Source organism: Cyprinodon variegatus, unplaced genomic scaffold, assembly GCF_000732505.1.
Source record: "Cyprinodon variegatus isolate N-32 unplaced genomic scaffold, C_variegatus-1.0 Scaffold49, whole genome shotgun sequence".
NCBI lineage: Eukaryota > Metazoa > Chordata > Actinopteri > Cyprinodontiformes > Cyprinodontidae > Cyprinodon > Cyprinodon variegatus.
In genome coordinates this window covers 610,990-623,312 of record NW_015150502.1, presented here as the reverse complement: position 1 = coordinate 623,312, position 12,323 = coordinate 610,990, and the positions used below count along the sequence as shown (strand labels likewise).

At 40.7% G+C, this 12,323-nt stretch overlaps 1 protein-coding gene across 1 annotated transcript in view; it reads left to right on the top strand.

Annotated features, from left to right (window-relative positions):
- Positions 1 to 10,909, top strand: part of rbm46 (RNA binding motif protein 46) — a gene marked incomplete at its 3' end in the record, with an annotated part of 26,267 nt that extends 15,358 nt beyond the window's left edge. The window contains exons 8-10 of the mRNA XM_015370876.1: positions 2,946 to 3,145; positions 3,257 to 3,359; positions 10,761 to 10,909. Of these exons, the coding sequence (XP_015226362.1) occupies positions 2,946 to 3,145; positions 3,257 to 3,359; positions 10,761 to 10,909 (452 nt within the window). The remainder of the gene's footprint in view (positions 1 to 2,945; positions 3,146 to 3,256; positions 3,360 to 10,760) is intronic.
- Between the last annotated feature and the right edge of the window lie 1,414 nt (positions 10,910 to 12,323).

Below are 12,323 nucleotides of genomic sequence, written 5' to 3'. Positions count from 1 at the left end.
TGTTTATGAATCGGTTATCACATTAATGACTGTGATTAACAGGAAATAAACATCATTACCTCTGCTTCATTGTCTGTGTTTCCTCCTCTGCTGCTGGTGTTGTCCTCCTTCAGTTCATTTCTATTATCATTCCCCGTGGCTGCTGCTCCAGTTCGGCAGATTTCCAGGCCTCCGTCTGCTGGATAAACTCCATTTTTTCCTGCTGAAGAACTTCAGCACCCAGGCTGTTTTCCTGTGAAAGGAAACCGCTTGGAGGGCTTTAAATTAGGTTTACAAAAAGAAAGCCTCTTCTTGTTTATTTTGCCCAGATTATTTTGCCTGAGTGCAGCACTAAGTAGATGAAGTGTCATCGTATATCATTAGGGTCTAAACAGTCAACTCTAGTATCAAGTATTATATAAAGCAGGGACTTGATAAAGAAATATGACGAAGAATAAGAGGCTGATTTTTGTACCAAAAACACTCAGATATATATCAGAGAATATAGCTAGCTCTATATATCCCATTAAACATTAATTCAATAATGCATATCTAACCTTGTGCCATTTGGGCTATTCTGTCAGTTTGTTGTAGCCCTTCCATCTTTTTGCAGGTTAGTTAGTTGTTTAATCACTGTCTCCTCAGTCTTCTTTATCAATCATCTTTTAATTGATTGCTTTGGTTGGTTGTGGGGCCACTCATCTCATTGTTTGAGCTTTCGATCAGCTTGTCAGATGGATGCCTAAATGATTGATTTGCTGGCTGTTTTTTGGTTGGTTGTTTGTCAGCCCTTTCTCAGTGGGTTCGTTAGTTGTCAGCCTTTTGTTGGTTGGTTGGTTAGTTGTCAGCCTTATGTTGGATGGTTGGTTAGTTGGTTGGTTAGTTGTAAGCCTTAATTTGGATAGTCGGTTGGTTGTTTAGTTGTCAGCCTTTTGCTGGTTGGTTCTTTGGCTGGTTGGTTTTTAGCCTTTTGTTTGATGGTTGTTGGTTAGTGTCAGCCCTTGGTTGGTTGGTTGTTTCTCAGACCTTTGTTGGTTAATTGTTAGCGCTTTGTTGGTTGGTTGGCTGGATGGTTCGTTATCATCCCTTTGTTGGTTGGTTGATTAGTTGCCAGACCTTTTGTTGGTTGGTTGGTTCGTTATCATCCCTTTTTTGGTTGGTTGGTTGGTCAGTTGTCGGCCCTTGGTTGGTTGGTTGGTTGGTTGGATGGTTAGTTATCATCCCTTTGTTGGTTGGGTGATTAGTTGCCAGACCGTTGGTTGGTTGGTTGGTTGGTTGCTTGGTTGGTTGGTTGTCATCCCTTTGTTGGTTGGTTCGTTATCATCCCTTTTTTGGTTGGTTTGTTGGTTGGTCAGTTGTCAGCCCTTGGTTGGTTGGTTGGTTGGTCAGTGTCAGCCTTTGGTTGGTTGGTTGGACGGTTGTATATCATCCCTTTGTTGGTTGGTTGGTTGGTTATCATCCCTTTTTTTTGGTTGGTTGGTTGGTCAGTTGTCAGCCCTTGGTTGGTTGGTTGAACGGTAAGTTATCATCCCTTTGTTGGTTGGTTGGTTGGTTGGGTATCCTCTCTTTGTTGGTTGGTTGGACTGTAAGTTATCATCCCTTTGTTGGTTGGTTGGACTGTAAGTTATCATCCCTTTGTTGGTTGGTTGGTTGGTTGTTTGATTTGTTATCATCTCTTTGTGGGTTGGTTGGTTGATTGGTTAGTTGCCAGCCCTTTGGTGGTTGCTGGGTTGGTTATTTACGAGCCCTTTGTTGGTTGTTGGGTTAGTTGGCTATAAGCCTTTTACTGGGTTATTTGGGTTATGTTTTGGCCTGACCTTGCAGGCTGCTTTTAGTTTATCTTATGGTTAGTCTGATCTGTTGACTGATCTTTCAGTTTATATGGACTCATCTTTTGGTTGTAGTTTGTTTCTTGTATTTGATGGTAGTTGGTGAGTTTCTGGACGTTTGTTCAATCAGACACCCAGTCTGATGATTGTTTGGTTGGTTGGTTGATTTTAGGCATTTATAAACATTTAGATGTTTATAAAGCAGATGTCTGAATCCCTTTGTGTATTTAACTGAAACACAGAAAGCCATGAAATTTCTGGAATGTGGGGTTTAAAAAGCTCATCCAAGACGTTTGATCAGTTACCAGGCAAAGCAGACAGTGGTAAATGTAGCCTCCAGCAAGAAGCCAAGACAGCCTAGAATGGAGAGGCTAAATGTATTTAGTTTAAACATAAAGTTGATCTGAGATCCAGCTGGATGGTACATTTACTACAGAAGCTGATTCAGCTTTGAATACTCCCACTCAGACAGCTTTATTTTGAAGCCCTCGGCACTACACAGCTCATAAAACCAAACATAAACAAACAACATGGCTGCCTGGGAGAAAGAGTGGTTGCTACATCAACTCTAAACAGTGACTGTGAGATGAGTTATTCCACGTTGGTTTGTCCCACAGATGAACCCTCAGCGGTGTCTCTGCTCCTCCATAGGGACTAATATCAAAGCAACACGTATGTCTGACATCATTATCTAAATCACTTCAAAGCTGCTCCGCAACAAACACTTGAAATTTGTTTCACAACAACTTGAACATTAATTAGCTTCAGAAAGCAAAGCAAGTAAAGAGAGCAGCATTTATTTCCATCTGATCAGGAGAAGTGGAGCCATTCAACACTGATGGCTCTGCTAATGAATTGATTAGTGAGGCAAATGGATCCGTTTGGTCTCCTGAGAGCTGATGGGGAGGATAAATGTGAAGATGGTCACTTTCTGTTTGGTTCTGTTAAAAATTATAGAGTTTTACTGGAGGGTTCTGCTGCTGAGAGTTTTTAGATGATTTACTGCTTATAAATGTTTGACTCATTAAATGTTGATGGACATGGATTAGATCCGCCCATAGACTGTATGGATTAAACGGATAGATGTAGATCTACCTCATCCAGAGAGTCTAACATCTATTTGTGTTTCTGCCTCAGATGACTCCGACTGCTACATGTTCCCCCTGGGACCCTGCACCACCCTGAACCCCACCAGCCTGCTCTCCCTGAAGCAGAGCCAGATTGGCTCGGCCGTCAGCCTGCTGGAGTACCACTGCCTTAAGAACTGCTGGTCGCCTCCAGAGTACCACCTGTACTCCAGCAGCGGACAGGACGGGAAGCTGCTGCTGCTCTACAAGGTCTTTTCTCATCGCTCACATGACCGAATTCCCCAATAAAGTCGTTTGTGTTGGAATGCTAAGAACCCAGTGAGCTGTGAAACTATCAGCAGCTGTACTGTTTTAATGAAGGTGGTGCTGCCGTCCACTCGAGCCTCCTACTTCCCCGATAAGCTGTGTGTCCTGCTGGATGACGCCAAGGAGCTGGCAGCTCAGACCACGCTGTGGAACCTGGGTAAGAAACACGCTTCGACTCACAGCTGCTCACGCACATCCTCCATGTTGGTTTAGTGTGAGGAAACGATGCGATCTGAATCTATTCAATATAGTTTTCAAGAAGAAACCTGGATGTTATGGTCAGAGGTTGATCTCAGCAGGACAACAGAGGAGGGTTTGGATCAGTGCTGCAGTAATCCAGTAGGGAGGTCCTCCTTCCTGCAGCTTATATATGCAGCATTCAAAACACCTGAATCAGATCAGTCGCTCGTTACCAGGGAGTTCAGCCATTAAATCAATGGCTGCGTTCAAATTAACGGGCTGCGTCTTCCAAGGAACCGGTCTATCTGGACTGGGTCCTTGGTAGTCCGTTAAAATAAGGAGACCGGAAGTGTTTTGGCTGTGAATTCAAACAGCTTACACCGCTGTACGCTATGTTGCTTAGCAACCACAACAGTTGACACACAAATCAGCAAAAGAATGAATACCTGAGTACTTTTAAATTTTTCTTTTAAATTTTCTTTCTTTTTTTTACTGTAAAGTGAACAAAGACTACACTCTTGAGAATCCAGAGTGGAATAAAGGTTCCAACCACCAGGAGCATCAACAAATAAAAGCCAATGTAATGATAGAAACATTAGTCAGTTAAATAACATGCTATTGTAATTTTGTACATCTCTGATGTTGCTGTTATTTTCAAATATCCATTACTGTAAAAATGTCCATAGCTGTATGTTGGTTACCGTAATTTTCGGACTATTATCTGCACCTGAATATAAGCAGCAGAAGCTAAATTGATGGATTTTTACATATTCAAGCCGCACCGGACTATAAGCCGCAGGTTTTTTATGTTTAAGGTCCGTCTTTCTCGCTGTCGTTCTGTCTCGTACCACTCACGATAGAAGTCTGCTTCCGGAGGACCTCCGCATTCCCCCGCGCACGGCTTCCGTACTTGTGTGTTGAAGCAAATGTGACGTCTACATGGTGGATGGTAAAATCCATAGATTTAGGTATTACGCTAGTGGCCGTTAGCTAACTCGCATTGTTATATAAGCCGCAAGGTCAAAAAATGGGGAAAAAGTTGCGGCTTATATTCCGAAAGTTACATTATTTATTCTCCAGGTACACAGTTTATTCTGATCCAACTTTCATTCTTATTAGCTATGCCTGCATTATATTTCCTGATCTGATTGAAACGACTCAAAAACAGAAACTACTCATGTTGCTCATTTACATGGACAAAAGTAAGCAGAGAAAAACGGCTAATTAGGCTAAAAATCTGTTATTTATAAGTGGGTCTAGCCAAACGAAGCAGAAATAAACCAATGCCCATGCTAGCTAGGGTTAGCCTGCCTCATCTAGAATAACCCGATCCTGACAAATGTTCTTTGACCAATCAGATTGTCAGTCTGCATAAAAAACACCCCTCAGTTGGATAATAAGCTCCAATCACATTATTCCCTCTGACATGTTTAAGTGACACAGTTTCAGTCTGATCGGCCGCTTATTACTTCATGTCCATGAAAACGTAGCTACAGATGACAGTGCTAGCAAGAGGTAAATACTGCTGCACATTTCTATGGCTCCTGGAAAGTTCTTGAATGTTCTGGTGAAGATTCTCAGTCATCCAGGTCATACCTTTATATGTTAATTCCTGTCTCATTACTGGATGTGTCCCAACATGCTGTTCTACAACCTCTGATCAAAAAGAAAAATCTAGATCTCTCTGTGTTGTCCAACTTTAGGCCGATCTCTAAATTGCCATTTTTATCTAAGATTTTAGAGAAAGTCTTTTTTATTCAGATTTAGTCTTAATGGCCAATGATATATATGAGAAGTTTCAATCTGGCTTCAAACCTTTTCATAGCACTGAGACAGCACTGTTGACAGTTATTAATGATTTAATGGTTGATTTAGGAAATTCTGCTGGTGCTCCTTGATCTTAGCTGCCTTTGACGCTTTGGACCATGGGATTCTCCTGGCGCGACTTGAGCAGTGGGTGTGCATTACAGGTTCTGCTCTCTCATGGTTCCAGTCTTATCTGACTGATGGGAGCTTTTCTGTGCAGTTAGGTGAATTCACCTGATCTTCAGCTCCTATCAGGTCTGGGGTTCCCCAAGGCTCCATTCTTGGACCAATTCCTGTAGTATAAAGCCTCGAACTCAACGTTATTCCTGACATTTTGAATCAAAAAAGCTTCCTGGATGGAAGCAAAATGTCTTCAAACTTAGGAACAAAGTCCATTGTTTTTTTTTATTTTCTTTTTTTGGAAAGTTCTTGAATTTTAAATCAACCAAGGTGAGGAAACCCTGAGAAAAGACGTTTTTACAAATTCTCTCTGTTCGTTCTGGCTGAGCTTCAGCTGTTTACTAAAGACGAATGGCCCAAAATGTCAGGGAGTGACAGAGGAGAGCTGGCGACAAATGCATGCCACACTTTTCAGATTTTATGAAGGTTATTCTGAAAATAAATGATCTTTTCATCCATTTCACCTGTAGTTGTCCCCTTAAAATTCCAACAAATGTCCAAAATGTAAATGAAGTGAAGGGGTGTGAATACTTTCTAAGGATCTATATAGGCCTGCATTTTTTTTTATGAGAAACTGTGACCTAACTAATTAAATTATCTGTATTTTTGAAGATGAAAATGTTTTTAAGGCATCTCTGCTGCTCAGAGAAGCTGGTATTTCCAACTATTTCTCGCCTGGCTCCTCTCCATCCCTCATGTTTCCCAGTTTGTTAAAAGGTCAGAGGGGCGTCTCACCGACACCCTCCCAGCTGGATCTCAGCAGGAACGTATGCAGAAATATGCAGAGTGTCTAATCTCAGCGCTGCGGCTGTGATCTGAGAGCCACCTCCATGTTTTATGGATGGAGTTTAGCCGCCGCTTCACCCTCGGTGTCATAAACACTGACCCTCTTTGTTTTAATGGCCTCCATGATGAGCTGGTAGTAATCTGCAGCACATCCCTCCTCATGCATTTTAAAACACTCAAGACCTGCCGCTGCTGCTCGGAGTCGCTCTGCCATCATCATTTATTTAGACCCATGCCTGTCCTCTCTGCTGCAGACATCAGACCCAATAAAGCAGGTTCAGGAACCTGTAGGGGCCTCTTGGTCGGCCCCAGAAGGACTAAGTTAGTGTGAAGAGCAGAAACCGCAGAGCACGACCGTGTTTGGCATCCAGGTGGAACGCCACAGCATCTGTCAGAGTCTGAACGGGAGCCAGGCGGGGCGGCGGCTGCCAGCGCCGCTCTGCACCGCAGCTCTGCTACACGGGGAAAATCTTCAACGCTTGTTTGTGATTTCTCACCTGGAAGCAGGAGAGCATCTTCAGATTCCAGATGTTCCTGTTCGGTTCCTGATTTGAAACTTTTTCCAGCTGCAGGAGCTTAAATTTGGCCTCATTTATTAATTGTTTGAAGGTCTTTTTTTTTTTTTTGCTTCATTCTGATTATTAAATGCACAGAGAGCTGCTGAACGCATCGACACAGCTGGCCTGGTTTAAAAATGGCCGTTTGAGATTACAGTAGAGACGTAAGGTCAACTGGAGCCACAGCGGCTTTACGTCAGGACGCTATCTGCTGGAAGCCCTCACAGGATTCTGTTTCCGCTTTATTTCTCACTCTACAGGGTTTCCACGGGTCATTAAAAATCATTAAAATTCATTAAATTTGTATTTTTTTTTATGAAGGCCTTAATTGGCATTAAAATTCATTAAATTTGATTATTGGGCATTTAAAATGCTTTATTTGAAAAACAAAAAAGTTTATAAAAACAATTTCATCACATATATTATATCGCAATATATTTGCGCGGAATTGGTAACAGAGAGAATGGGAAAATGCTAATTTCAAAAAAAGTGTCTGGAAAACAAATAATTCAGGACATGGCTGCAGCCTGTCGAGGGTAAAGATGAAGGATAAATAGAAAAAAAATGTAAAAAAGACAATATAATCAAATAAAAACTCTAAAGTGATGTAAAAACAAAATCACAAATATTCTTGCATTCTTATTCAGCCATTTCTAAATGAGAATCTTCAGCATTGTCAGGTGGTTTTATTGTTCATAATCTTTCCAGACATTGACTTTACCTAATTTTTTTTTTTATCATCTGAAAAATATTCAGAATAAATCTCCTGTCAGTTCCGCCACATCAGGTCTATCTATTATTCAAACATTTCATATACTTTTTTGTTCTGTGCTGAAGAATTTGTTTCTTTTTATCAAAATGCACCAAATGTGACTAAAATTCACAATAAAACAAGCAACATACCCCACTAGGATCTTAATGTACTTTCACACACTTGTTAATAAAATATGTAAAATTCAAGAGATATTTTTTTTTTGGATGAATGTAAAATTATTAGTTTTTTGACATACATTTGATTATTATAACCATTTGTAAGTACTTAATAAACTATTAAGAATAAAATAAAAGATGATGAAGGATTTTGCCATGTTTCATATATATATACATATATATATATTAGGAGTGCAGCTAAACAAATCCTTCAGTCCCACCTTCTATAAACCTGAAATAATCCCTTAAATCCTGTAAAGATCTGTTCCTTCCTCTCTTTCTTCAATCTTTGCTTTTTTAACACAGCAGACCTGAAATGTGATCAACCTCCTTTACATCTCTTGGGTTTTCTTTTTCTTCGAATCTCGTTTTCCTTCAAATACAGAGGATCCATAATCCAAGACGAGCGTCTGACAGATGTCCTGACATCAGCATGAAGGGGAAATGAGACGAAGTGGTAAAATGGGACAAAACAGCTAAAAGGTTTAAAGAAGTGAGGCGGCTCATTCTGGTCCAGAAGTTCTGAAGCAGAACCCAGCCGCCAGAACCTGCTCATTAAAGCGGTTTTCCCTTTTCTTTTTCCGGATGCAACTGTGAGAAGAAGGGCGAATAAAGCCAGAGCAGATCCTGTGGAGGATGCTTTAATCGAACTTTTTTATTCCCCTCCATCTCTACAGGAGGCTGAATATATTTGCCTCCGATGGAGCTCACAGCAGCTACAGAACATCCTCTGATTTTATTTCTCCTGTTTTTCTCCTTCATCTCTTCTTCTTGATGTCTTCATTAATCCACGCTGCTCCTGCAGAAGCAGAATCTCCCCCTCACAGATGATGACTCCTAATATAACTGCTATGTTAAAAAACAAAACAAAAACACATCTGTGTCATTTGATCATTTTGCAAAAATACAGATTGATTTTTTTATATATTCACAAAAACTCCCTTTAATCAGATTCATTTTAACACTTTAAATAGTCTATTTAATTCCTAATTACAATAAGGTTCACTGAAAACCAGTTGATCATTTGATGCTAATGAGGTTTTATATCTAAAGATCTGAGTCTGTGTGGCTGAAATGGGTCCAGAGTTCTTCCAGTAGAAAGAGAAACAGAAGAAAGCATATTATTAACTGATATAAACGTGTCCAGAAGACAAACTAGTCCTTGTTTTTATCTGCCCCACTTGGCCTGGCTCTACTCCACCCTACTTTTTTAACCCTTTCCATTACGGCTTCTTTGGTACCGTACTGGGCCTTTTTCTATTCTGCTTGGTCCAACTCCTGAGAATGGCTGAAAAAAGCCAACACCAGTACCGAGAAAGCAGCAATGGAAACTGGTGGGTTGGATTAGAGGTCTACAGGTCTACTGGTCTACAGAGAGTTACGGTAATTTATATACTCTGTCTTATTGACTAAGTTAAAATTAACATGAACATATGTGCTTTCACTGATAGAATAACATTAAATTCTGCCATCTTCTATGCTAATCCGTGCCGGAAGCACGAACCATTCTGCGCTCATTTGTGCATCCGGGTCTCCCTCGATTTTATTTTGTTAAAAAGACCTGAATGACATTTTACCCTCCCCCAAAAATAGTAAAAATACTAAAATATAATGTGTTAAAGGTTAATAATGTATAATAATGTATTTCCTGAGAAAATAAATGCCTTACAATCCTTTCTGTTTTATCACTCGTCTCTGCCCGATCTGCACTGGTAATGGGATCCTACACTACTTCTGTTATGATTTTATCTAGAGCTCTGACCCACATGCAGAAGCCCAAACAGAGAGACCAGGGAAAAGTTTAACAGGTTTATTTTGAATAGATTGAGAAGGGTCCAGTGCTGCTCTGAACACTGCCGAACCGGGACTGTAAAGTGAAGGGGAAGAGTCTGCGGTTAGTTCAGGCTCAGTGGGAAATTTGTGTTTTTGACTTGAAGAAGGGAATTTAGGCCATAGGACTCACGTTTCCAGAAAAAGGTGTCTCTAATTGAATCCAGTCGGTGTGGGTTGTTCCAGTAAAGACTTGCTCGTTGGAGGGCGGACAGGGTTTACCCAGATTGTGGTTTTTCCTTGAGGAACGGAGGAGCTGACTGCCACTTAATTTTCCTGCGGTACTTCAAAGGTTCTTGTGGAGATGAATCCCCTGCTCAGAGAGACGCCCAGACAATCCTTAGGGGAAAAGTAGATCCAAAACACAAGCTCGAATCATCAGCTCAGTTTGGTGCTCAGAGAATCCTGCCAGGGGGAGAAGGTCCAAAACATCCAGTTTGCAGGTTGACTTCCTGCCGAGAGGCAAAGACAAAACAACAAGGTTAAAGTCATGTTGAAAAAAACTCAGCATGGCTATAGTACCCCAAACTGGCAAACACTGGCGTCGAGGTAGTGGCAGTCAGCAGCTTAAGAGTCTCAGGTAATGAGACAACGAGCGGCAGGTGTGCAGGGAGGCCCAATGAGGACGGGGCACCACCTGGTGGAGAAGGAAAGGAAACACAAAAACCCCCCACAAAAACTGGATTCTTGACAACTTCCAGTGGCTTAACTTTTTCGGCTTTGGATTTAAACATAAATTTTGAGTTTTATGTTTTCGTTTTGTTTCAACCTTATCGTATATAGTGCAGTCATTTTACCACCATAATTATATTATTTATAGACACCCGGATGTATATCTGTTCATGCATGCGCACAATGGATCATGCTTCCGGGACGTATCGAGTAGTGACAAGGCTAGCTAAAAGGTTAAGGCTAGCTAAAAGGTTAGGGCTAACTAAAAGGTTAAGGCTAGCTTAAAGGTTAGGGCTAACTAAACGGTTAAGGCTAGCTAAAAGGTTAGGGCTAGCTAAAATGTGTGTTTGTTCAGTAACTCTAGCGTGTTGGCTTCACTTAATCCATTCAGCTAGCTAAATTACGCTTTGAGGACAAAATTAGCTAAAATGCTAAAATTTAATAAAAATCTAAATTATATAATTTTGGTTAACAATGACAGGTAACAAGCAGTAATTGAACCTATCTGCTGATTTTTGTCGTATCAATGGCCGCTACTGATGCTACAGTAAAAAGAGAGGATTCTATCTAGAACGTTCTGTGGGATCTAAATAATCACCCAGCATCCTTCCTTCCAGATTCTTCCATCCTGTCTGGACCTTTGTACGATTCGCCCAGAAGCCTCTCCCCTCCTTTCACCATGTCCACCTCTGATGGCAGTCCCAGCATCCTGAGCTGTGGGGGACAGACCTACACCCCGTGCCTCCCCGTCGCCCCTCCACCCCCTCCCTCGCCGTCCCCCTTCTCCATCCCTCCCCTGCAGTCTCTCTCCATGTTCTCCCCCGCTGTGTCCCATGCGATGCGGCTCTGCATGAACTCCCAGTCTTCGTTCTACTGAGGGTGAGGCCCACACACGTTCCACCTCTACTTCAGGAACAGGCAAAATAAATCGGTTCAGATACTTTAACATTAAATGCAGAATACGGAGGGTGAAAAGTGCTGCAATACAATAAGTATATAACTTATAAAATAATTAGAATATGTCATTAATTTATTAACGTTAGGAATAAATACAGAATTAATTAAATGAATGTATTATTATTTATATGTGTCTCAGTTAATTTTATCTAAAGAGAGGATTATAATTATTTTGGGATTTAATAAATGTATTCAATTAATTTAAACTGTCACACATCCATCAAAGTCAATGAAGGAGAACTTTTCTAATGACGGAGTAAAAGAAAACCAGGGTAGGATATTTTTGTGCAACGCAATAAGAAGCAGCCAATCAGAGGTCCCGGTGGCTACGGATGCAGCTATAGTCCCGCCTCGTTGACTTTGATGGATAAGTGAGAATTTTAAAGATTTCATGGTGGGTAAAGTAAAATCAATTACTATCTCAATCAATAAATTAATTCATTTTAACTAAGCCCATATAATTAGTTGTAGATTTTAAATAAATAAAAATGTTATATAATAAATGCATCACACATTTAAATAATAACTTATTGAATTGTGGCACTCGTCGCCCTCCAGAGTAAAAAACTAATTTTTCATCAGAAACTTAAAATACTTCCACAGTTGATTCAAAATTATTTTTTTTTTTTTATGTAAATTCTTTCTTGTAGCTTCTAAGAATCAAACAAACAACTCTTTAAAAACAGGGGGCAGCCATGTTGCGTGACACAACATTGCATCTTGAAAGAAACGGGAAAGTGTTTGGTGTTATTAGCATTAGCAACACCAGCCATTTTTTTTTAAATGTCACAGAAAAGTGAGGATAATTACACTGGTTTTAATATTTCCTGTTAAAACGCCCATTAGACGTGTTAACAGAAGAAGGACATGCAGTCAAAAAGAAGCAGAGCTGCTCTTCAGCACCTCTAGTGGCAGAAAGAAGCATAAAAGAAACATCAAAGACAAATGGCCTCTTCTTAATGTGTCAGTGTGGGGGTGGTGATTGGTTGAAGACCCAAATGTAGAGACGAGGGAGGCAGAGATGAGTTCTTTCAGGTGTGATAAAATGTAAAAGATAACAGAAACAAAATCCAAGAATCAAACCAAATAGCAAGGAGACGCCAGGAGAAAACACACATGGGGAGCTAAGTATGGCTGTTGTCGAAATTTATGGGCTGCGTCTTCCTATCTTGACTGGATCCTTCAAAGTCCATGAAAATAAGCAGACCGCAAGAGTTTTGGCT